This window comes from Bubalus bubalis, chromosome 24 (genome assembly GCF_019923935.1).
Source record: "Bubalus bubalis isolate 160015118507 breed Murrah chromosome 24, NDDB_SH_1, whole genome shotgun sequence".
NCBI lineage: Eukaryota > Metazoa > Chordata > Mammalia > Artiodactyla > Bovidae > Bubalus > Bubalus bubalis.
The window spans coordinates 2,680,198-2,706,798 of record NC_059180.1 but is presented as its reverse complement, the minus strand read 5'-3'; the positions used below and the strand labels follow the sequence as shown (position 1 = coordinate 2,706,798).

Here is a 26,601-nt window from a genome sequence, read left to right as displayed (position 1 = left end):
CTTCCGGGAAAGGCAGGGCTCAGCCCCTGAAGAGCCGCTGCTCTGCAGTACGGTGGAGGCCCACGCGTCCACAGCTGGGCTTGGTCTGCGCACGGAGGACCCTCCTGGGAAGCTGTGGCCTCCTGCTGCCCGAGTGAGGCCTCCAGGGGCATTCTCTCCCCAGATAATTAGCACCTGAAGTGCCCTTCTTTCCAAGCCTCAAACTGCGGGCCGTGAAGAGGCCTGGTGAAGTGACAGGGGTTATGCCTTTCTGTGATTTTCACTGCTCAAAAAAAAAAAAGATCCATTTTCACCAGATAATTCCCCCTAGACCCCAGTGAGGACACATGACCTAGGTTCCCTGGACACTGCCTCAGTCTTCAGAGTTAAGGACAAGGCGCCCTGTGCGGAAGCCCCCAACGCTCTGGGGCACCGAACAGCCAGGTTATGTGAATGGAGAGCCGCACGACTGGCTTCAGACACACACGTCCTCTTCCTTTGGGAAACATTTGCAAGTTGATAACACAAAGGCCCTTCCCGGTTGCTGAGGATGGGTTTCTTGGGGTGGCCAGTAGAGGGAGGAGTGGGGGTACAGTGGTCCAGTCAAGTGCCGCCGCTGGGGTCCACCTGGGCCAGGAGACGCTGTCCGCGTTTCATTGTAGTAAACCACTCTTTATGACCACTCAAAAACACACAACTGTTGAAATTACATTTGAAAACTATGCGTGCGCATTATATACATTGCTGAAGTGTGTGTGCCTAGCCATACCCAGCTCTTTGTGAACCCATGGACTGCAGCCCACCAGGCTCCTGTCTATGGAATTTTCCAGGCAAGAATACTGGAGTGGGTTGCCACTTCCTCCTCCAGGGGATCTTCCCGACCCAGGGATCGACCTGGTGTCTCTTGCAGGTCCGCATTGGCAGGTGGATTTTTTTTTTTTTTTACCACTAAGTCACATGAGTGTTGAAAAATAATAACCCACATGAGTAAATCAACACATTAGAAAGGACTACAGGGTTTTGACAGTTTCAAATACTTTACTTTTGATATATTCTGGATAAGATAGTATATAACTAATTGTTATGAATTTTTCAGAATTTTAATCCTTAATTAAATAAAAAGGGAAATATCAATATTAGTTACGGCATGCTTCTTTTTTTTCTGATTTTTTTCAATCCGATTTATTTGAAAATTTTAAGAATTTGTTCAACCACAACTTTTTGAAAAGTTGATTTCTGAAGTTACTACATACATACAGTCTACTTTATTATTCTTTATATTTAAACATGTGTTGCTGCTGCTCAGCTGCCAAGTCATATCCAGCTCTTTGCAACCCCACACGCTGCTGCAAGCCAGGCTTCCCTGCCCCTCAGCATCTCCCCGAGTCTGCCCAAGTGCATGTCTGTTGAATCGGTGATGCCATTCAACCACCTTATCCTCTGTTGCCCTCTTCTTCTGACTCAATCTTTCTCAGCATCACGGTCTTTTCAGTCAGTTGGCTCTTTGCATCAGGTGGCCAATGTACTGGAACTTTAGCTTCAGCATCGGTCCTTCCAAAGAGTATCCAGGGTTGATTTCCTTTAAGATTGGCTGGTTTGATCTGGCTTTTTGAGGGACTCTCAAGAGTCCTCTCCAGCACCGCAGTTTGAAAGCATCAGTTCTTCAGTGCTCCACCTTCTTTGTTGTCCAGCTCTCACATCGGTAGTGACTGCTGGAAAGAGCAGAGCCTTGACTAGACGGAGCCCTGTCGGCAGGGATGTCTCTGCTTTTCAACACACTGTGTAGGTTTGCCATCGCTTTCCTTATCAGACGGTGAATCGGACAAAACCCAAGACTCTATAGTCCCAACTGGTTTTCACTTTGTGAAGCAGTGGGATCAGAATACCACTTTGCAAAAGAATTCTTCTGAGGGGTTAAAGCTGGTGCTGTGCATCAGTGCTCATCAACCTGCGATGGAAGTGATCTTGATTTAATGATCTGGACTGGGTTCATTGCTGTGTCATCTGACATGCCATCCATTTATCTTCTAACAGTATTATTCGTAACGGAACTTTCCTATTTTAATTTTAAACTGAAGTCTACCAGCTGTCCAAGAGTTTCTGTAAGAGGTTGTGAACAAAGTGTTATTATTATCATTGTTGTTAATGTTTTTAGTGAATGGGTCTCACTTTGAAGGTCTGTTGAAGGAAAAGCTATTGGCACCAAAAATGGCCATTAATGACACTCTTTAGCACCTGACTGGACTCACAGAGACCTCCCCAGACCGTCTATACGAACGTGTACGAGTGACATGCAATCAGCTTTATAATTCTGAAGGAATCAGCATTTGAACTCTACAGAAGCTATTATTAAGATGGGCAGCAGTATCTGTGTAGATATATACAAATGCCCATTATTTTAAAATACTTTCTGTGAGAACTATTTGATCAGATTCCAAATCCAGTCACATTATCACAAAAACTTTGACATTACACGTTTGTAATGTCAAAATGAAAGGAAGGACTGTTAACTTAGGGAAATACTGCCTCCTTAAAGTACAACTCAAAGAGGGTGAGTTGTCTCCATTCTGGTTAGCAGTAAGACAGAAGTTTCTTTTCACTGGGGAAAAAGCGATAAATAATCTTCAGGCACTCACGACCACCTACTTGTGCAAATGCTCTCTTGTTAATGGGGACCTTCAAACCTTTGAAGAGGTTATAATTAGAAGTCTTGATGGTACCTGAATGGCACCATCTCGAGAATAAAACCACATATTGCATAAGTTGTGTTCACCCACTGAGGTCAAGTTTCTCACTCAAAATTTTGAGATTTTGATTGGAAAGTTTTATACAAATTCAGCATGTAAAAGTTCCCCTAGCATTCTCCAAAGTTGATCAGTGTGGCTCTGAAAATACACACTGTTACGAATCCATGGACTGAAATGTATTTGGAACACTTCAATTTATTGCAGTTATTATGATTGATTTTCACATTATCCCATCTTTAACGAATGAGAGCTTTTTCAAGGTGGCTCAGGGGTCTTTCTGACAAGCTCTCACTGGGGTTTGATAAGCTTCTTCGCTTTCTGGAATTATATATTACATTACATTATATTATTTACCACCTGCTCCTGACCTGGAATCCCCCATTCAGCCAGGAAAGCCTGTTTATTGGGGGGTTACTGAGAAACTCTGTGCTACTAGGATGGTTCTCATTTCCAGGCCTTTTTACAAGAAATTCTTCCTTCCTTTGAGGATAAAATCATCATACTTCCAATTCCAATTTAGGGTTTCAACTTTGCCAAAAATCTCGGTTCCTAGTGACAGCCACATGGTACTCATTTGCTTTATCTCACAGCACTCACACAACTGTGCCTTAACAACACCGAACGCAGCACAGCCATTCCCATGGCCGCGGAAAGCTGTAGATCCTTTTTCCTCCAGCTTTTGATTTTGGTTCTGTGCTAGGGATGGGCAGTCAGACCATCACATTTCAAAGTTACTTGAAATAATCACTTTCCATCTGGCTGAGTTCACCAACTCAACACACCGCTGTGTTCATCTGTCTCATATTGCCTTCAGCTTTTCAGACTTTCTGTTATAAATGTTTTAAAATAACTTAGTTTTATGAATAGATGAGGGCTTTCCAGGTGACACAGTGGTAAAGAATCTACCTGCCGATGCAGGTGGTGTGGGCTTGATCCTTGGGTCGGGAGGATCCTCTGGAGTAGGACATGGCACCCCACTCCAGGATTCTTGTCTGGGAAATCCCATGGACAGAGAAGCCTGGTGGGCTACAGTCTGTGGGGTTGCAAAAGAGTTGGAGATGACTGAGTGTGCGTGCACACACAAATAGATGAAATATATTTACGTGGCTTCAGAGTCAAGGAGAAGCCTAATTTCCGTCTCTACCTCCTTCTCCTGTAGGTATAGTTCCAGCCCCCCACGGTCCTGGGGTTCACCAGCTTGTCCTCACAGGAGCCCACTCACTGTTCCCGACAGGCGGCCACTCGGCGGCCAGTAGGGCTTCCTGGACCCCTTCCTTCTCTGCAGTCCTCGTGCGCCCTGGCCGAACGCTGTAAAGGGATCTGCCTTTCCTTTCACAACCGCTGCCTGTCCACGCCTGTCTGTCTCCTTGCCCACAGAGCCATTGGATCATCTGAAAATCACAAATCTATCCAGCTGGGCTTGGCTCCCAGGGGCCAAGTAAACACTCTGCTTCTCCCGTTTCCTGCATGATGGACAGACAGAGCACCACCCGTGCTGGGCCCCTTCTCCGTGGACCCCCCGAGTCCTCACCAGCCCTCACGGTGAGGCACCTGGAGCTGGCCTCCGGGCTCCAGTGGCATTCAGCCCAAACAGGATTCCATGGCACTGGATCTGCCCTGATTCGGAAACGTGTCATTGACAAGACTGGTCCCAGCTCTCCCAGGATCTGTGCTCAACTCACCTCCCAACTCTGTTTATGGCAACAACCGGCACATCCCGCCCCTCCTCCTCTGTCACATGGCTGGTCGTGTGTCTGGAAAAGCAGCGTCTGGCTTTCATGCTTCAGCCTGATTTCAGCCATCAATCTAACACTGCAGTTTATTTTTAATTCTGATTTGGGGACAGAACATCTGAATGGCTCTCTCAGCTGTGACACCTGCAGGCTTGCCGGGCACATCGTCTCCACCCGCTCCGAGTCCCTGACGGAAGTGCTGAGCAAGAAGAGCCCCGAAGGGCGACGGTTCTGCAGCTGGGGTCACCTTCACACTGGTGGTCCTTCAAGTGAACACTCTCTGAGCAAAGCTGAGTCCTCGGGGTTCACCTGATGACTTTATCACCCAATGCATGGTCTCCATCTCAGCCACAAGGGTGCTGATTGAGAGAACCGATAAGTAAATGAAGCAATGAGTGGAAATCAAGCCACAGAATGAACATAGCATTTGGACCTATCAACTCGGCAACCCTCCCCCAGGAGGAAACGAGGTTGTTAGGAGGCGGCCTGTTCTGAGTGACCCAAGGTGACTCCCAGCGACAGTTTTCCACCTTTTCCTCCAGGAATGTCTACTGCTGTTCACAGCCCACAGAATTTGAGACTCTGTCGGGTCAGCACTTCTCCTGAACCAGTCTCTGCAGCTGGGAAGAGAGACACCGGTTGGGCTCATGTTTGCTGTTTCATTCAAGTACTCAAACAACACGATGCATATTATGCAAAGCTGATCTCAGGACCCCGAGTAAATTCTAGACTATCATTACAATCCATCTTCTCTGCAATCTGTGTAAACAGCGGAAATCGGTTTAAAATAACAGTTAATCAGAAGAAACGTGCGCTGGCCATGGAGCTACCTGATGTTTGGGAGATTCACAACATGTCAAATAAAATTAATGGAGTGATACCGTGAAATGCCAGCAGGGAGATTCCCAAGGTCTCATGGGGCAGGTGGGTGTGAGCGTCCAGGCCTCCGTAGGGGAAAGTGACTGACGTCTGCCTCCTTCTCACCCCGTATCAGCTGGTGGAATCCAACCTAAAGATGCTAACGGCCCAGGGACAATGCTGTCAAATCAGCAGAATTTAGCACAGAATGAGATGATAGCGCACCGCTCAACAACATTTCTGTATGCTAACATGCTCGTGTGTGTCTACTTGAGATACCAGACCGACCACATCTGTTTCAGACTAGGAAACCTCAGTGTCCCGCACGAAGGCGGCTCATCTCTCACCACCCTCAAGGCAAGGTCAGTTCTCCTGGTTGGGAGCAGCCCGGCATGCGAACACTCAGGGCCTCCCTCACCTAGAGAAATGCCTCTTCACCTCTGCTTATCTTCTGTTCACTGGGGATGGAGCTGCTGGCGGGACGGCTGGTCCCAGCAGTGGCCATGCCACGGAAGGATGCCCGATTCCTTATGTCTCCGCCACAACCACACACCCCAATTCTCCTTATCCTGAATGTGTATGATCTCAAGTATCGGGCACCAAAGAGTCCACCCAGAATTCACGGGCGTCTCCCTCTCCAGGTGAGCCTACACCACTACCTGCCTTTCAGAGAAGGGGAGAAGCAGCTCACGACGTGGAGGGGCCACGGGCTACAACTCTGCCGGGTGGACACATATATTCCATCTGCGTGCTGGGGGGTGTCATCAATTCCAGGGCGCTGAAGGCTACGGCTGAGGTCTTGTGCCGTGACAGCGCTCCTGGTTTTGATGTGGCTGCGTGTCCTCCCTGCATTAAACAGTCCTGGCGCTTTGTGAGGATAACAGATCTTGCACAAAGAAGCTCAAGAATCCCTTTTTAAGGGTCCTGCATAAGAAAATACCTTAACACTGAAAAAGTTTTGTGTATCCCTTTCCAAACTTGTTTTCACCAATTCTTTATGCACCAGGCACTGAGGGGAAAGCCTTCGGGACCAGTTTGCAGGCTGCAGAGGCGCAAGGCCAGCAGGCACTGGGTTCTTCTTCTAAGACAAGAAGAAGACCACGGGAGAGAAGGCTGGGCATCATGCTGAACACGGACACTCACTGGCCCACTGGTGGGAACTGAAACAGAAACAGCAGGCGTTCGCCATAATCAGACATCTATTTATGCTTCATTTATTGACGTGTCAGGCACCTTGCTTGGGTTTGGGGGTCCAGATGTAAATAAGATCAATCAGATGCAGCCCCTTCCTTCACAGCTTTCACAGGCTTGTAGGGAAGACCCGTCTGAACCTCTGCAAATAGTGTGCTGGGTGCAGTGTTGGGGCTCCCCAGGTGGCCCTAGTGCTGAAGGACCCGCTGCCAATGTCGGCAATGTGAGAGGCTTGGGTTCCACCCCTGGGTCAGGAAGATCCCCTGGAGGGGAAGATCTCCAGCATTCTTGCCTAGAGAATCCCATGGACAGAGGAGACTGGTGGGCTACATGGGGTTGCAAAGAGTCGGGCACGACTGAAGTCACTTAGCACGCAGGCACAGCCATCTAAGATGGGTCTGACTGTTCGCTGTGTCTTTCAGTGGCAGCTGAAGGGCAAGTCTTCTCTCCCACAAGGTCTGCACAGACACTGGTGTTGGACTCGACCTGCCTCCAGCCCCCGAATCTCGGCTTGGTGCCCAGGCTGCCCCGCTCAGTGCCCACTCAGCCCCACCCCTGTTGGGTCCTTCATTGTAGTATCTCCCTTGGGCCCCCGGCTTCAACCTTGACCCTGACGTGAACTACAGGCCAGTTGACGCCTGTTCTGAAAGGGATTCATGGCCAACTGAACCAAACACCCTGTACTGCTTGAATTCAGGGTTTTTTCAAACTGCAGGCCACTACTGCATTAGCAGCAGACCAGAAACTCAGCTTAGCAATTGCAGCCTGCATTTGTTAAAGGAAAGAATGCGACAGAATGGAATAGAGCAGAAAACATGAAAACCATCACACACTGTCAGGGTGATTACTATTCTCTGACCCTTTTGTTTCAGGAGTGTGTGTCTGTCCTGGGTTTCCATGTAAAACAGACTTATTGTGCCTGCTTTTCATTCCAGTAAAAAATATCTACAAGCTATTGCAAACCCACTTGAGCACTGAAAATCTGGAAGCGATTTTTGCCCATGTTTATATGCTGAGCCCTGAAGAATTGATGCTTTTAAACTGTGGTGTTGGAGAAGACTCTTGAGAGTCCCTTAGACTGCAAGGAGATCCAACCAGTCCATTCTAGAGGAGATCAGCCCTGGGTGTTCTTTGGAAGGAATGATGCTAAAGATGAAACTCCAGTACTTTGGCCACCTCATGGGAAGAGTTGACTCATTGGAAAAGACTCTGATGCTGGGAGGGATTGGGGGCAGGAGAAGGGGACAACAGAGGATGAGATGGCTGGATGGCATCACTGACTTGATGGACGTGAGTTTGAGTGCACTCCGGGAGTTGGTGATGGACAGGGAGGCCTGGTGTGCCAGGGCTCTGGGGTCACAAAGAGTAGGACACGACTGAGAGACTGAACTGAACTGAGAAGGAAAAGCATAAATTTGAGCACTTCCCAGTGTTTTCAACCTGTGTGACCTTTGGAAAGCTGATTACCTCTCTGAACTTCTGCCTTTTTCTCTGTAAAACAGGAACTGTGGTGCCTCTCTCACACAACGGCTGGGGGATGGCCGCAGAAGGCGATGAACGTACGTGGATGGCTCACAGGACAGTGGAAACTGGCGCACAGTGGCTCCCCCTGAAGAAGTCAATTCCTACCCTTTCCTGAAAGGCCTCAAAGACCAAGTCAGGCCCACACCTAAAGGAACACCCCGCACCGCTTTGTTCAGTTCCTACTGGGTGCTTCAGGGGATGCTGGGAGAATCTGAACATTAGCCTGTCCATGGGTGCAGCCTGAGGTCTACAAAGTCATCAGGACTGAGAAACAAATCTTTTCATGCAATGTCATTTATGCTACATTGAGAATTTCCCAAGAGGAGATAGGAATGGAGCTTGCAGAGTGCTCATTTATAATCCTTACTTTAGAAAACCCTGCGAAGCCCAAGTGAACATTTAGGGGCTTTTACTAATGTTTTAGAAACCTGGATAACCAAATGTTTTTTCCCATTTCTCTCCAAATATGGAATAGTTCTCCTACATTAGAAGGTAATGTTCTGAAACCAGAATAAATCATTACAGCACAAAAATACCTGTTACAAGAAGAAAAATGATAAAGAAATAAAACCAGAAAAAATTAAAATCTTGGCATGCTCAAGAATGATGATTTATAGTATAATTTGTCTTTGAGCCCTTTATAGAAAAATCAGCATTTGCATCTTAATGGACCCATTTAAGGAAGGAATTCTTGCCTGGAGAATTCCATGGACAGAGGAGCCTGGCAGGCTACAGTCCATGGGGTCGCAAAAGAGTTGGACATGACTGAGCGACTAACACATTTAAGGAAGGGATAAAGTTTGCTAACCTCACTGGCTTGGGGCTTCCCAGATGGCTCAATGGTAAAGCATCTGCCTGCCAATGCAGGAGACACAGGAGATGTGAGTTCCATCCTTGGGTTAGGAAGATTCCCTGGAGGAGGAAATGGTAACCCACTCCAGTATTCTTGTCTGGAGAATTCCATGGATAGAGGAGCCTGGTGCAGGCTTACAGTCCATGGGGTCACAAAGAGTTGGACATGAGTGAGTGACTGTGCACACCTCAAATATCTGCTTGGTCTGCCCTGGCTCTTTACGACTTGAACACCTGGGAATTATCTAACACAAACTTTCTCACCTCCTAGCTTCTCATACGCCTCACCGGCCCCGATTTTGCCCATCAGTCCCATTTAATAGATGTTGTTAGCAGGGCCTCATGACCTTCTCTTTCCTGCAGAAGGAAGTTTTAAATGTGAGAGATTAACCTAAACATGGGCTTTCTCTCTGGCTCAGTGGTAAAGAACCTGCCTGCAAAGCAGGAAACACAGGAGATGCGGGTTTGATCCCTGGGTCAGGAAGATCCCCTAGAGGAGGAAATGGCAACCCACCCCAGAATTCCTGCCTGGAGAATCCCATGGACAGAGGAGCCTGGCGGGCTACAGTCCATGGGGTCGCAGAGTCAGACACGGAGGCGACTGAGCACGCACACAAGCAAGGCACACACGGAGCAGCAAGACTCTTAAAACAGCTCTAACCACACGAGCTCAGGAAGCCAAGCTGTCCAATCTCCATTGCAATCACCCGAATGAAATGGAAGACAACTTCAGTTCACTCCAGAAGTTCCTTCCGAACCCTTCCAGAAATCAATATGCTTTTGGTTTCAAGAGGAAAAAGCCAGGGAGTCTAAGTTCCGCATAACTAAACACCCTGTATAATTATGAGCATTTTCCTACTGCCAGTGTCTACTTCAGCAACTTTCTAATCATCCAGGAAGGGGGAAAGGCACTGTAGTCATCTGGAGCAATCAGTGGCTCCAAGTCAATGCTGACGCAGTGTTTAGCTCCACAATCAGTTTCTGTTAAAAACTGCTCAGCTAACGGTGAGAGACAGGTGAAGCAGTCACGTGACCGCAGAGTTCTCAGGGGAGCCTCGGAGTGGCTGGGGCCGCACACAGCGTCAGGACGTGGACCGTAACAGATGCTTTTACTGCATCTCAACAATAAACGGGACTGAGGAGAAACCTGGGGTGTGACAGGTGGACGGTGGTTCTCACCACTTCCGGGGTCAGTTTACTGGGCTGAGGTATGGCCCCCTTATCTTCCTTCAGGAGCCCCCTTGAGGGAAGCCCCTCTGAGACCGAGGCCGCGTGCTCGGGGCCGCGCATCTCCGGGCAGCAGCCCCCCCACCCGCATTCCCGCCCCCTGTGCCCTCGCCGGGCCGACACCGCGTCGTTCACACATCCTCTTGCGGGTGACCGTCTGACATGCACACGCCCCCCTGGCGGCAGTGGGAGCCCCTCGAGCTCTCCCGGCATTCCGACACCTTTTCAAGAGGAGCCTTATTAAAGTCGAGATAAATCACACCGCGTGTCCCCGATGGCTCCAGTCCACCACACGGCTAATGGGAGAGGAAAAGGAGGCCGGCTGGACGGCGGCTCAGCTCTCCCCTTTGCTCCTGCTCCTCCACAGTCTCCTGAGCAGCTCCAGAATTGTGAGTACACACATTCCAATAGTTTCCCAAATTAGGCTGATGAATAATTAATCTTATGCGTAATTCACCCCTCCCTACCCCCTTAACATATCAGCATTCTAATTCTTCCCCTTTCAGCGTCAGGCACCAGTTTAGCCCCCCAGCCTTTCTCAGCGCTGGCCGCGAACAGCCCTGGGACACACGGCGGGTTGCCAGAGCAGAGCTGCTGAGCTCCAGAGGAGGCCAAGGGGTCTGGGGAGCTGTGGGCCTGCGGTGTCTGGTGACTCCAGTCTGGGTGGTTACGAAGGACCAGGAAGTGCTCTGCCCGCGCGGCTGTGAGACAGACTGTCTCACCAGTTTATACCTGGAAACTGTACATCCTTCGGGCGACTCCTCAGCAGGAGTCGCCGGACAAGTGGGACAGACACTGCTAGCTGCCCTTTGCTTGCCCTCCCCTCTTCCTTCCTTAATAATGGACGGAAATGTGCCCAGCTGAGGGACCCTTCCCAGGCTCTCTGGCACGGAGACAGTCCATGAATTGTAAGCACGAGTCTGTGGCAGATGGGACTTCTAATAAAGTTCCTCAAAGGTGGGCATACTTGATTATTTGGCCACAAGGCAGACCCTGTGCCTTCCTCCTTCTAGAATGTGGATGTGATAGCTGGCATCACAGTAGTTAGTTTGCAACCACGAGGCAAGCACTACAGATAGCAAAGCAAAAAAAGGAGGACTTGGTTCTCTGGTGACCATAAAGCTGCCACCATGACTCCACAGAACCCACTGCCCACTGTTTGGTGTCAGAAAGATGAAAACACATCCCCACTTCATTTACGGTACTGTTCCTTTGGGCTGTTTCTAGCAGCCGGATTCCGTTCTGAACCAGTTCGGCAGCTACACTTACTTCCCTGATGCTGTCCCAGGAAAGCCCCTTTGCAGGGGGGCCTTCACAGTGACGGCACGTTCCCCGAGCACCGAACCGGACTGCCTTCCTGAGAATGAGGCCGGACTCTGTTCTCATTCTCGATCTTGTTTCACAAATGCTAGTCTTCACTTCCGGTCGAGGCTGAAGCCCCCAGGCTTGACAACGAGATAGGTGTCCCCTCCGGTCTCAGTGCCCTGGCCTGTTGCGTGGCCCTACTATGGCACACAGCAGGCACTCACACCAATTCCTCAACATGCATTCTTGATTTTACTAATAGCAAAGAAATTGACCCCAAATTTCTTTCTGTACAACTACCACGATGGAGACATTCAAATCCCACAATAGATACTGGTTGTTGTCAGGGTGGATGGAGGAATCCAGACAGAAACATGGGTGTGTGTATCACAGCTCAGCATTTAATAGCATGGCTTCCCTAGTGGCTCAGAGGATAAAGCGTCTGCCTGCAGTGCAGGTAGACCTGGGTTCGATCCCTGGGTCAGGAAGATCCTCTGGAGAAGGATATGGCAACCCACTCCAGGACCTTTGCCGGGAAAATCCCATGGACGGAGGAGCCCGGTAGGCTACAGTCCATGGGGTCGCAGAGTCGGACATGACTGAGCGACTTCACTTTCACCTATATTGCTTCCTTTTCTCTTCACAACTGCCCTTAAAGTAGTCTGGGCGGGTGGAAATGTCAGAACTCTACAAATGCCAAAACAAGAAAAAGCAGAGGCAGAGAAGAGCTAAGATGTTTCTTGAAGGCAGATAAGTAGTATTGATAAGTAGTAAGAGTCAGGCTTTATGGACTCTGGGCCAGGGCCAATTCTGGGCCAGGGCCAATTCTGGGCCTGTGTAGGCAGAAAGCTGTGTGTGTGTGCCCTTGGTGAGTGTTCCCCGTGTAAGTTACCCCACGTGAACCCCATGTGAGTGAGCCCCACGCTGAGGGTCCAGATATCTCCCCTGGCCGTGTGTCCATCCTGATCTGCCAGCTGTGGAGCCCAAGGGACCAGTCCCAGGGCTCAGGCATGACCCTCAGACAAAAGGGGAAAGGTCAGAGGCTGAAAAGGCCTGAGAAGTTCTGCTGGTGACTGAGGGTCCAGGGCAGTGGCAGGGCAGGGCCTGGAAGCAGAGCATGGAGCAGTGCTCGGGGTCAGCTGCCCGGGCATTACCACTGCATGGAGCACACGGGTCTGGGTGTGCCAACCACGGCTGAAAAAGATGCCAGGAGCCCCAGAAGATGTGTGTTTCCTGAGTCCACACCGAGGTCAGAAGGATCACAGCCTGCATTGGGGACTCACAGAGAGTCAGAAACACCTTCAGGTGAGCAAAGATGTGGACTGTGATCACCCTGGGGGCCCTGAGACCTGCCGGGACTCCTAGCTCCAGGCTCCCCTGCCAGCCACCCAGTAGCCGGGCCAAGCAACGGTGACCCAGCGACGCAGGCTGACACGCAGATGGGAAAACCGCACTCGACATCTGCTCGTAAGCAGCTACGAAGAGAGAGACTCTGAACACCGCTGCACGCAGAGCTACCGGAAGTCAGGTTCTCACCTACTCGAGGAAGCAGACTCCCCCCAGCCTCACGTTAGCCGAGGCATCCAGAGACGGCTCCACGCGGAGTCAGCGCCTGCCTCCAGCTGCGTCCAGATCCGCAAGGCCCTCGTGCTGGAGGGGCAGGCACGCCGCCAGCATTCAGGCCGATGAATCCCCTGCGGGGCCCCACTGACCTCAGAGGAGCCAAGGGAGCCCAGAAAACAGCGCTGCTGACTCAGAGGACCCAGCGTTATCGCTGCTCCACCTGTGTTAGCCCAGCGACCTCAGACCCGCTCAGCGCGAGCAAAACGCACCCTGTTTCACCCCAGAAACTGCCAGTGAGCTGAGGAGGGGGCTGGGCTGGTCCCATGGGACAGGATGCCCCAGCGAGAGCTCGTGTGGCAGGCTGGACGGGGTGGAGGGGCAGCCCAGAGGGGTTAGGTGTGAAGTCTTACTGCACACGCCCGTGGCTCCTCTCAGCCCGCGTCTGCGATGGGGGGAGTTCATCAGTTCACAGCCGGACCAGCACTCTGCTGTCTGCAGCGGCTGCCCCACCCTCAGGCCCCTCCGGTCTCCCCCGCGCACCTGCTGACAGGTCTCCCTTCCTCACACGGTGCTTTGATCACGTCGCTCACAGCCCTAAAGCTCCCCCCGGGACGGCGGGACAGACGCGAGATGCAGCGCCCCACAGCCCTTCCCGGTCAGGGGGAGACTGTGCCCCGTACAGAACGTGAGCATGCCGGCAACAGGAGGAAGCCGCCACTGTGAACAGTGCTGGGGGGCCATCAGCAGCAGTGTCTGTCACTTTAAGTGTTTCTGAATTTATTGTTATTTTATTAAACGGACTAGTTAAAGCAAGCGTTAACAGAGCAGGTTTTCAGCTATTTTCATCTTCCAATGAGTGATCAAGAGGTGCAGGCAGACACCAAGCCCTTCCTGTCGTCCTGCATGTTAAGTCTCTCTGCTCGTCACTGTGAGAGCAGGGCTGACGGCACTTAATTCGGGAGGAGGATTTATGGGCTCGGGGATGACAACAGACAGCCGATCAATACGGGGTGATAATGACAGCGTGTAATATCAGGGAACATTAGGCCTCAGGCATGATGTGGGGAGAGACGTGGGCAGTTAGCAACCTTATCATTTGAAAAAGGCCAAGGCCTGGTAGTAATAAAAATGCCTAAGCGAATAAACTCACACCTGTGAGTCAGGACAGCGGAAAACTGCTCAGCGAAAAAGGGGTTTAGATTTGGTGGGAAAATTGCTTCCCCGGGCCAGGCTCTGGGCTGCTCTGGTGGGCCACTGTGTCCAGAGAGGGTCTATATGTTACTGCAAAGAGCATTGAAAGTGAAATGCAGACATGGAGAGTGTCTCTGAGGGTCCAGCCCTTCCTGGGGCCAAGACCTGGACCCTCCAGAAAACAGTGGAATTAACTGGAAATGACGGGTTTGGGTCTTAGCACATAAATGTAAGACCTGCTGGCTTTATGGCACTCTGGCTGGTCAGTTTTGGGGGCTGGGTGTGGGGAGGAGTTTTTATGTATCTAGTGAATTGTTTGCCTGTGTAACTGAAAAAGGAAACCCAAAGTGGGGGTGGGGAGCAGCGAGTCGCAAACCCCATTACTAACAATTGTGTTACATCGCTAAAAACAAAACACTGAATAATCACTCTCTGTGAAAAACGTTCACAGCTTCACACAGGACTCCACAGCCACCTCCACTGCAAAATATACCATTATTCCTTTTAGAAAAAGTCAATTCCACAGGAATTTTCAGAATAAGTGGACCAGTTAACGAATGTGTAGAGACACATTCCATCCTTAGAAACCAGAAAGCAGCAGACAGAATAATATATCCAATCCCTTTCTGTGGTTTTGCTATAGTTTATGAATAGAAGGAGAGATTAAATTAAATATGTGATTCATCCCCTTCTGATTGCTCCCTAGAGGACTGAACACTCTATTTTTATTTCAACAGAAATAAATATTTCAAATATTGAGTGAGTTGATCAACTCGCTTGCTCTAACAGAACTCTGCACATCTTGCTCCCCAGTGAAGAAGACCGTGCCGCCTCGGGCGGGCTCACCTCCTTGCAGGGTGTACTCAGTCACGGCCCTGCTGAAGACGCCCAGGCCGGCTCCGTTGTAGGCAGCCACCTGTATCTCGTACTGGGTCCAGATGATGAGCTCGGTGACCAGGCAGTAGCTGACCTCGGGGCTGCTGATGTTCCTCTGCTGGTACTCCCCGGGCAGGCCAGCCAGGCGGTACCTACGACAGACCGGGAGAGACGACTTGAGCCAGAGACTGGGTTTCCCCGAGGTTCCTCCACGCGGTTAGAGGAGATCAGAGGTAGACAGACAAGAAGAAAGCCCAGCGGTCCGCCCCAGATGACACTACTTCCACCTCTGTCGCTAAGGTCTGATCTAATCTCACGGTGACTAGAAGCTCTGGCTAAACAGATCTCACGCTGCAACCGTGTTAGGGTCCAGGAAAAATGATCCCTTTTTAAGTGTCAGTCATCCAGGGAGTACAGCAACTCAGGACCCCAGTTTTCAGACAGGATTTCTAGTGGGTTGCAGCTATAAATCAGTCCTAGAGACCCCTTCCTCCAGTGGCTCTGAAACGATGAGGAAAGGAAGCGGGCAGCGTGGTGCCCCTGGGTGTCCGGGGGCTGAGCTCCCTGCTGGGCTAGTGCATGAAGTCCAGAGTCAGAATGACTGGCTTTCAAAGGTGCTCACACTCCTAAAATACAGGCCCGCTGCTAAGAGTGGCTTTTAGGGGACCTGTGAGAGGGCAATGTGCAGGCTCTTCTGTGGACGAAAGGCAGAGATTTAAAGTTGCATTTATTTAAAACAATGATGTACACAACTCTGAACACAGAAAACGTATTAGCTGGGAAACTGTTATTTGCACAGTGAAAGGACTGTTGTAACTTTATTTTGAGTGACGGACATCTTCCATGATCATGTGTGCAGAAGTGAATTGTTCCTCTGGGTAAACTGAGGGGCGAGAGCTGTGGGGATAACTTCCAAGAGCGTGGAGTTTCTAGCCAAGAGCTGGCTCCTTCCTCAAGAAGATGCGACTCTGGTGCTCGGTGGGGATGGCAGAATTGCAGGAGGACACAGGCCTGAAGTGGGGCGGGAAATGCACGCACTCCCCACAGCGGCCTGGGGTCGTCAGGTGCCTCCAGAACGCTGAGCGGCCCTGCAGAGTCCTGGTCAGTCACCGTGCCGTTCCCAGGGCCACAGGACCTGGACGCAGCGAAGGGCCTGAGCCAGACTCACTCGAACCAGCGTGTCAGCAAGGCCACCGCCCTCAGAGAAAAGAAGGAACTCTGAAATCCACACCTGGAGCGGGAAACAGCTCTCCAAGGAGAGTGATGACTGAAAACACACTCAGGATGTATGGACATGGTAATAAAATGTTCTTCATGAAAATCAGTGTTTTCTGAGACTCGTCTTTGAGCCCTTCCTGCTACAGGCCACTTGTGTGTGGTGAGTCCTGCTGGAGAGGAGGCAGAAAGGATCGAGAGCAGGTAGGCCATGAAGAGCACAAAGGCCCCGGCCTTCCTGCCTCTCGCCTAAGAGGAGCCGCAGGATGCGGGCCTGCAGCGGCCCTGGGGGGAGGCGCTGGCACACGCATGGCGCTCCATGATGGGCAAACGTGCAAGAGGCCTCATACCCATCTGTGCTTCTCTCCCACCCCCTCCAATCCTGCTGCACCTCACTGGACCCCAGCCAGGGGTGGGCGCCGCTCACAGCAGGCTGAACCAAGTCTATCATAGGACGGCCTGTCCTCTAGGCAGGGAAGGCTTGGTGTGGCGTCATCCGAGTACCAGCCATCTCCCCATCTACAGAGCAGGGACTTTGAGAATAAATGGCCCTGGGAAAATCAGACAGGCATTTTGAAAAAAGGCAAATATTGGCTCCCACCCACACCAGACCCCAGAGTAGCCTGGCAAATGACTGGGCCCAGGACCACAGGTCCCCAGCAGGGTACAGCTGGGCATGGCTGCTGGAGACCCCCGCTTCACTGTCCGGTACACATTCCAGGGAGAGCAAAGCAAGCCGCCCAGAAGACCAAGCTGGGAAGAAGACTCACGAGCTGGAAGGTCTGAAGCCAACTCTCACCTCTCTGAGCCTTGGGTTCCTCCTCCCTAAGGTGACGTGGTGATAATGGCATCCCGCGGGGTCGGTTCGAGAATAGGATGAAAACAGTGGGCGCAAAGGAGATGTGATGGACTGGAGCTCCGCCCCCAAAACCTTTCTCTGTTGGGAACGCTGCTTGTGTGGGAAGTATGCTAACAGAGAACCCTGAGTTCTGAGCCCTGAAACAGCCTGCTCACCCCTCCTCCCAGACCTATCTGTATGAGGTGGGGAGAATCGACCTCCTAGATTCCTGGCTCTCCCTTCCGGCAGGGAGCGTGGTCCATTCTGACCAGCGGCTTCAAGGCGCTCTTGTAATATTCACAGAACGTCTAGGAAGGTCATAATTAATAACAGAAGCACAGGGCATCGTCCGCTGAAGGGCCGGATACGTTGCCCAGGAGACCGCCTCAGAGAGAACAAGAAGATTCTTTACGCGGAAATAAACAGGAGAATGTTTTTAAAGGACATAACCCCTATGTTCCTCTCAAAGAAACACCCTGCCCATTATTATGAATATTTTATTACCGTGCACGCACTCTAACTACTTCTTACAGCCGGAGCCGCGGCGGTGATTTATTTCCATTTTGTTCTTCCGTGGACCGTGCTTCTGGTCTGACATGGAGCCCTGTGCCCCGGAGGGTACACGCTTGCAAACAGAGCTGATCTGCAGACCGGAGGATTATTCGGAAATGTTTCCCAGCAGATGCATTTTGGGATGGGTCTTTAATTTTTGAAAACTTGGGATATTCACAGCCTGTGTGGTACACCCGCGTCTTGGGGCTCTCTGGATTGAAGCCCCTGCAAATACGGATGCCCTCTTTTCCAGCGCTTGCCTCTACTGACACCATCACAGAAAATCCTTCTAAGAGCCATAATCCCACAAAACAGGGAGATGTGCAGTGCCCGACGGGGCCTCGCGACATCAGAGAGCTCGCGTTAGGAAGCTCCACGCCCCGAGCCTGGCTCTGTGGCCTGACTTTTAAAGTCCTTTTGGCAGATGGAGCCCCAGGAACCTTTTCTTTCCTGTGGTCAAAAAAAGACAGAGGCGGATGGGGTGACAAGCATGGGAGGGGGAGGCTGGTCCAGAGGGGAGACCAATTATCTTCATTAGTTGATGAGCAGGGAATCAGGGGACAGCTGGGCAAGCAGCGAGGAAAACCTGGGCCTCGAGCAGCGGGAAGCGCTGGGCTGCTTTCCCGAGGGAGACACCAGGCTCTGGAAGCACCCACGGGCCCACAGGTCCACCCACGGGTCCGCAGGCGTCCCCTGCCCACAGGGGGCTGATCGGCAGTCTCCTCTGTGAACTGGGGGAGGCCGGGGGCTCAGGGACCGAGGGGGCCCTGCGTACAGGTTCAGCCCTGCGGCCCTTGTGCAGCCAGGGGACGGCCGCGTTTAAACCTCTTCTGGCTTAGATAACGATCTGGCTTGTGTTCAGAGGATAATTCATATGCTTGAGGACAACTGGAGAACAGCAGTGAATTGGTTGTGACAGGCACACATTACGTTCACATAGATAAATGTGTATTAAATGATGAGCGGGTGATCACATAAATACATGCTGGGGATGACCTGACTTCTGTATGCAGACAATGGAGTTAAAGAAGCAACTCTCTCATAATGTTTTACTTTTAGCTAAGACGTTACGTCAGTCTACGTTAGACCTTTGGTAGCCTGGTGTCTTCTGGTCACGGGTCTAGCAAGGGCGTGGGCTGGGCATCTGCACGGTGGACACCTGCCAGCCCTGCCCGGAGAGGCTGGCGACGGGTGCATCCAGCCCTGCCCACGGAGGCTGGCAACGGGTGCGTCCAGCCCTGCCCACGGAGGCTGGCGACGGGTGCGCCCATTAGGAGGGAGGTAACAGTTACCTTTTCAATACTGGTTTGCTTTTTCCCTTTCACTTGTGTTGACAAACTACTAAAACGATCGCTTTCGCGGCCATTTTAAACTCAGCAGTAATTTTTGGCAAAGCAGGTTCCTCTGCCAACCCAGCCAGGGCTGGCGCGGTTCATGTGAGGTGCTCAGAGCCAAACCCCTCCCAGAGGGGCAGAGAGAGCGAACTGGCCGCTCCCGGGCCGTGTCTGGTCTGCAGCTGGGAGGGTGGGGCCTGCCCTGTGTTTAGAACATACTGGGTTCATTCCCAACATGGAAAACTAAGACAATGCAGGTAAAAAAGCCAGACTTTTACCTGTTTTGGGTAATCCTGGAAAACCTGGCAGCTCAACATACTAGCATGGTAAAAACTGGCTTGTAATGAAATCAATTGTATTTTTATTAATTAAAAATCATTATACTCTAGAACGCACGCCTCTGGTAAAAACCTCGAGTGAAAGGATTTTCAAGGAATAAGCACACCTTGCTTCCAGCCTGGAACACTCCCCTCCGTTCTGCTAAACTGCACTCCCCGAGGGTGGGTTCCTGTGTGTACGCATCAAGGCTGGATCTGCAGAGCCTGTCCCTGAGAGGCTGCCCACAGGTGCTCGTTCTCGCTGTTGGCCGCAGTCTCCATCACCCCTGGGAGTCCTACCGCTGGCCTGAGTCTGGATTACCGCTGGGCTCCTGCAGACATCTGAGCTTGCGGCCTCAGCAGGACGGACACTGGACTGTCCACAAGGGTGCATGCATGGCCGGGAGCGGCTACTTGCCTGAGGACATACCCGCGGAGCACCCCGTTGTGCTCCGGCTCCGGGGGCGGCTGCCACTGCACCATGATGGACTGGTTGGTGCGCCCACTGGCCACGATGTTTTTCGGGGGAGCGCTGGGTGGCTCCTCCGGGAGCATCAGTCTGAAAAGAGAGGGCGGGAGGGGAGGAGAGATGGGCCCCAGGAGCACGGGGCCCTCGCTCCCATTCCCAATCTTGCTGAATCTTGAGCCGAACTGTGTACTCAAATTGAGTGACAAATAAAGCAAAACACACAGCTGATCCGACAGGAAGGACAAATCGATATAACGGGTCCTGAAGACACAGGGGCGAGCTTGTTCTGCCTGAGCGGCCCACGGCACCCCCGCCCTGTAAGGACCTGGCGAGCCGGCTCGTAGGCCCGAGTCCGGGGCTGTTTCCAAATCACTTTCTTTGGCTCCTTCAGTAATTCACACACCAAGCCCCCACGATTAGAAAGCAGTCATTCAGAGCTCTCAACACTTCCCCCGCACAGGCCCGCTGAGCGCTCCGGCTGGCTGGGGAGGATGTGCTGAGCTGCGATGAAGCCCTTTCCCCAGGTCTCATCTGAATGGGCTTGAGAGCAGCTGCCGGCCTGGGTGGGGAGCACTCAGCATCAGGACCAGCACCAGGGAAACGCGGGGGCTCGCTCTGCCTCCCGCGAACCTGCTGGGCGCTTCTGAGTCCCGCCCCACAGGTGGTCAGCTGCACAAAGGGCCCTGAGACACCACCAGCTCTTTAATGTCATGGACACAAGGGGCTCTGCGATCGGGAATGACTCCTGTCTGTGCAGTCTGAGCGCCCCAGGAACCTAAGAAAGTTCCCTCCGCAGTGAGGGAGCCCTGGCCCGCCCTGTGAACCCTACGCTTCCTCTCAGTTACAGGCTTCCCACTCGTGTCTGTTCCCGGCTAAGGTCACTAAGGGCGGAGGTCGATGATCTTGAAGTGACCTCGATGATGGCCTCCCTCCGCCCCACGAGATGCTCGGCTCCCCTCACTGCGCCAAGGCTGCCGCGGCAGCTCACCTGCTCGTCTCCGCGCTGTACTGGCCCTTGCCCACCTGGTTCACGGCGCACACTCGGAATTGGTAGGTGCGAGCCGGGGTCAGGCCGCGCACCGTGACGCCCGTCATCTCGGGGCCGACGTCTGACAGATGCACTTTCCAGGGAGAGTCTGAAAGGAGGAGCAGAACGAGTTCGAACCTCTGCAGGTGCCCGTCTGAATGATAACAAGGGAAGGCAAAGTGCATCCGCATAAACCGTCTCCCTCGCTTGCCAAGGCAGATGGAGGGGTTGGCCCCACTGAGCCGACGCACACGCCGAGGCGTCAGGCCGTGGCGAATACCAGTGAGCCTGGCCCTGACTCAGGCCGTCCGCTCCCGAGTCTGGGGGTGCCTGCCGCCAGCCCCAAGCTGTTGTCTACACGTAAAGGGATAGTTTTTGTTCAGCCTGCACGTGGCAGTTTAAATGGAACCAGAACGTTGTTCCTCATTCCCGTGCTCACTGGGTAATGAGAAGACGCTGTCAGCTCACGTGGCAGATTGCAGATTTGTCTCCCAGAAAAGGATGCTGCACACGCCACCAAATGATAAATAAAAACTATATTCATTAACATTTTAATAAAAGAGGAAATGAGCATGATAAAGACAGATGGGCCATGCATTCTGCCGCCCATCTGCGTGGCGGCCCGTTCCATCCACGCCCCTGAGCGGCTCTGGCTGGAGAGACGCGGAATTAAACTCACAGCGAGTTTAGGAGATCTTTCCCCTGGGCTTTCCGGGCAGGTGTGGAAGGGCGACCCTGCCAGCCAAGGGAGCTCTCCCATGCAAGGCTTCGGAAGGCTCTGCCTGGCCCCCACCCCTCCCCGGGACATTCTCTGCAGAGTTGAGACAGGCTTTTTGGCGAATCACCTCGCGGAGCCTTAGGATGAACAAGCACCCTCTGTCAGGTCCACTCGGAATTGCTCTGAGGCTCAAGTTATCAGTGAAGTGAGACTGGGGGGATGGGGACCTCTTATGGGAATCAGATTGTCCTTCTTGTTCCTTGGAAACGGCAGTGCAATCGCTCGCCCACGTCTGTGAGTGTCACACAGGGGCGACTCGTGACCCTGATGTCAGACAGGCTCAGCTCAGACTGCACACAGGCTTGCACAGCCCACACACAACATCACAGGCACTTCCGTGAAGACCTAGAGGCCTGGCTATGGAGACTTACAAGTCTGCACTTAGGGGCTCATCAGAAACGCGCTCGGGGTCTTTACGGGTGAAGAGGTGGCCATAAGCTGTTCTGAAATGAAATGAGGCCCTCAGAGGCAACTCCTGTTGACCCACACGCAGTGCCATCCACCCTAAGTCTGGACTCCTCGATGGAAGCTGCACGCTCTGCAGCATGGCTCCAGTTGGGCCGTGAAGGCTGAGTCTTTTTAATTATTTCAAATAAAGCTGCTCCCAAAATGGCTTTCTGGGATGGCAGTCCTCGCCACCAGCTGGGCATTCCTGGCTTGTGCTGCTCAGTGATAGAGGTGATCTACCGCTGACAAGGAACCCTGCTTTTATGTTTCCTTTAAAAATGCAATGTGTGTGTCTCCAATTAACTGTAGAAAAACTCGCACCAGTGTTTCCTTTTACTTTGGAAGCCTGAGACCCCTCTAGGGCATCAAACAGCTCGTGGTTATCTGGTTTTCTGGGCAGGTTCCGTTACAGAAAAGAGTCCTCTGTCACCATGGAGGGGGACGGACGCTCCTCTAGTGTCAGCGTAGCTGGACGTGGTTGGTGGGAACTGGGCACGCTGAGTCAGGCTTCACAGCAGATACAGGCTCCATCCTGAAGATGTCTGATACCCGGGTGAAAAGACAGAGGCCAAGTTGACCCTGAGCTCTTCCGCTTGCAGTGCTTCGGTTTTGTTCCTGCTTCTTCTATAGTTTTCTTATATAGCACACAAACGCGCGTTATGTGTGCTCGGCTGTTCAATTGTGTCTGACTCTTTGTGACTCCGTGGACTGTAGCCTGCCAGGCTGCTGTGTCCATGGGATTTCCTAAACAGGAACACTGGAGTGGGTTGCCATTTCCTCCTCCAGGGGGTCTTCCCGACCCAGGGATTGAACCCACGTTTCCTGCATTGGCAGGCAGATTCTTTACTACCGTACCACCTGGGAAGCAGTAATGTTGGGGGGCAGGTTGCAAATCAAAAGCCCACTGAAGTCCACCTCACACTCATTACTGCTGCTACTGCTAAGTCACTTCAGTCGTGTCCGACTCTGTGCAACCCCATAGACGGCAGCCCACCAGGCTCCCCTGTCCCTGGGATTCTCCAGGCAAGAACACTGGAGTGGGTTGCCATTTCCTTCTCCATCACACCCATTAGGACACCTGCTATCAAAGAGCAGACAATAACGTGTTGGCAATGACGGGGAGAAGTTGGAACGTGTGTACACCCTTGGCGGGAATGTAAAACCGTGCAGCTGCTATGGGAAACAGGGTGGCAGTTCCTCAGAAAGTTAAAAACAGGATTACCGTGCGATCTGGCAATCCATGTCAACACATGTACCCCAAAGAACTGAAAGCAGGCTCTCAAACAGGTGTCTGTACAGCTCTTAACAGCATTGTTCACAATAGCTAAAAGGCGGTGCAAATCAAGTCCATCAACAGATGAATGTATAAACAGAATGTGGTCCATCCACGTGACGGAATATTAGTCAGCCTTGAAGAGGGAGGAAACTCTGAACTACGCTCCCACATGGATGAACCTTGAGGACATTATACTTAGTGAAATAAGCCAGACACAAAAGGACAGAAAAACGTATAATTCCACTTAAATGAGACAGCTGGAGCAGTCAGATTCATAGAGCGAGAATGTAGAAGGCTGGGGGCCGGGGAGCTGTTTAATGGGACAGGGCTTCAGTTCTGCAGGATGGAGAGTCTGCGGATCATCTGAACGCTGCCGCGAGTGTGTCGTTAGGATGGGGTACTTCGTTTGTGCATCTCACCACAGTGAAAAGTTCCACCTGATTTACACACAGCACGACGGGGGGGTACCACGCGAGTCCTGAGACGAGGGCGGGGCACTGCGGCCTCTGGCCCGGGCCTGGCCCCGCTGGGGACTCTGCTGGACGTTTCTGTCTTCACCCAGACCCTCGCGACTGTCCCCACCTTGCCTGTGCCCTGGGGGCCTGTCGGGCAAGGGGGTGCTCTTCCCTCCTTACTGGAGACACTGTCTGCTTTCTTCACGCCAAAGTCCCCTTCTCTTCTCTGGGGGCAGCTCTGCACAGCCCCTCCCTGGGCTCTGCGGCCCCTGGGCCCTGTGGCCACGGGCGAGTCTGGCCCCGCTTCCGCCGGCCCCTGGTCACTCAGTTCCCCGCCCCACTCCTCGGTCAGCTCTCCCGTGTAAAGGCCCCCTGACCACAAGCCGACAGCATTCCTGCTCTCGCGGGGCCCTGAGCGACACGACGCAAGAAAGCGTCTCTTCATCCCTCTCTTTCTGCAGACGGCAGGGTCTGGGAGCAAACAGCTCACCTGCTCAGCCAGGTATGGCGGCCATTTCACAAAGGGGCAGCGTCAGAAGGACTGCGGTCCAGCCCGTGGACTAAAGGATGAACTGCACAGGCAGGAACCCCCTTCCAGCCCCACGCAGGCCCCGCCCCCCACCCCGATCCCCGACTCGGCCCACGCGGCTCCCTGGCTCAGGGCCATCTGTTCACGCGGGGTGTAAACAGCTCCTGAAGTGCAGCCCGAGCTGCAGGAGCTGCTGCCCAGTCTGATTTGACAACAGGGCCTATTAATCTGCTCCAGACCCTGGGGCTTTGCTCGGTCTTCCTGCTGCATCTATAGGATTCTTTCTTTATTCTTTTTCCCTCTCCTGCTCGAAGATAAAAGATCTGGCAGGAAGAGAGATTAAACTGAAAACTAATACAAATGAACCCGATCCATCTCATGGGCACTCTGATTTGTCAAAAAAAAAAAAAAAAAAAAAAGTGGTTGTAGGGAGGATTTGCTCATTCACAAGCTTTGGAATTGCTAGCTTGCTGAGAAGTGTTAAAATTTAAGTAGCAACTCTGTTCCTGACAATCAATAATGCAAAATCCCTTTAAAAGATTCTTCCTCAGGTCCTCACAGAAAAGTACCACAAGATGCTTCTCTTAGGGCTGGAACGCAGAAGAACCTTTCAACAGGGGAAACCACCCTGTAAAAGTCTCAATAGCTTTTTTCCTCCCCCTTGGGGATGCCCCTTGCTCCTCTGATCTAGAAGACTAAGGAATTCCAGTCTTTCCCAGCTGGGCTATTAAACAAACCTCTGCTCCACAGATGGGCATCACTGAGCTTTTTTACTGGCTTCCAGTGCCCGGAAACCAGAAGGCGGTAATCACCCCTCCACTCTGTCTGTTGGTTAAAAAGCTGGTGGTTTTCAATCTTCCCAAACATACTGAAAGCTTTTTTTCGATTAAAAAAAAAAAAAAAAGAGCATCACCATTTTCTCAATTAAAGGTACTTGAGGAAGGAAACTCATTTCCAAAGAAAATTTCCTTAATTGCCAAAAGAACTGTTATTACTGTTAATACTTAATGTTTGTGCTGCCGTCTGCCTTCTGGAGGCTGTTTCACATCCATGACCACACTAGACCTCTAGGGGAGGAGGCACTCTCTCCCTGCTTAACAGGCCAAGAAATCAAGGCTCCAGGAAGTTTAAGTAACTTCTACCCAGACATATGGGCTGCCACCGCCTAGCCTCCTGGGGGAGTCCAACGTCACTGAGAGCAGAGCAGCAGGGCTTCCACTGTCTCCTCGTGTGACGAGGTACAGGGTGCCCAGTAGCACCCAGGAAGTACACACACACATACACACACACACGCGTGTGCGTGTGTGTGCACCAAGAAGGCACACAAAACCAGAGGCTGAGTGTGTCTGGGCGGTAACAAAGATGCAGGAACCAATTAGATGGCACCAGGAGGAAGCAAGCAGCCAGAGCCTGGAGACACTGGACAGGAAGTGCCCTGGCTTGTGCGCCAAGGAGAGCAGGGGACGGGGGTGGGCAGGAGGGCAGGGCACGGGGCGGGGGGTGAAAACAGGGAAAGTCGATTAAGAGATGAAAGAAGCAAAGCCACCAACACGACAGCTGGACCTGGTTTGGATCCTGATTCAAGCAAGTCAACTGTGAAAGGCTTTTTTTTTTTAAATAGGGACACTTAAAGGTGGACTGAGTGTAAGATGATATTAAGGATTCTATTAATGTTGTTTGATGTCCCTGTTTGAGTATTTACTGCATCACGTACGGATGAAATGACAAGATCTCTGGGACTTCTTTTAAAATACTCTAGCAAAAAGAATGGGGGAACTGATGAAACAAATACCATCAACTATTGATGGTTTTCCAAACCGAACACAAGAATACTCTGCACCTTTGTGCGTATTTAGTATTTTTCCTGATGAAAAGTTTTTAGAAAGTGACTGTTCTGTCACAGCATTGCCAGCAGCGAGCATTACGACTGTCTTCAGCTGCACACTTGGTAGGTGGAACGACCAGATCTCACTGATGCTGTCCCTTGTATCTTTTGCTACAAATAAGAACGAACATGCTTTCCTTAAAACAACTTCCCCCAGGTTACTGAGAGAGCTAAGTGGAAAATCAAGATGCGAATTTATCATTTTTCTAATTGTAATCCCACTGCTGAGTTGGCTGCAGCTGTCTGCACTCTGTCTCTCCTGAAACAGAAGGATTATTGTAAGAATTATAATAAGAAGAGACATCCATCTAAGCGGGGCTTCCCCGGTGGCTCAGTGGTAAAGAATCCGCCTGCCAATGTAGGAGACGCCGGGTCAATCCCGGTGTCAGGAAGATCCCCTGGAGAAGGCAATGGCCAACCTACTCCAGTATTC

The 26,601-nt window shown here is 51.8% G+C and overlaps 1 protein-coding gene across 3 annotated transcripts in view; it reads right to left on the bottom strand.

Annotated features, from left to right (window-relative positions):
* Positions 1-26,601, bottom strand: part of SDK1 (sidekick cell adhesion molecule 1) — a 628,823-nt gene that overhangs the window by 127,311 nt on the left and 474,911 nt on the right. For all 3 annotated transcript variants that reach the window (XM_045164319.1, XM_045164317.1, XM_045164318.1), the window contains exons 15-17: positions 20,760-20,907; positions 19,721-19,861; positions 15,017-15,198 (exon numbers count right to left, since the gene is read on the bottom strand). In XM_045164319.1, the coding sequence (XP_045020254.1) occupies positions 15,017-15,198; positions 19,721-19,861; positions 20,760-20,907 (471 nt within the window). The remainder of the gene's footprint in view (positions 1-15,016; positions 15,199-19,720; positions 19,862-20,759; positions 20,908-26,601) is intronic.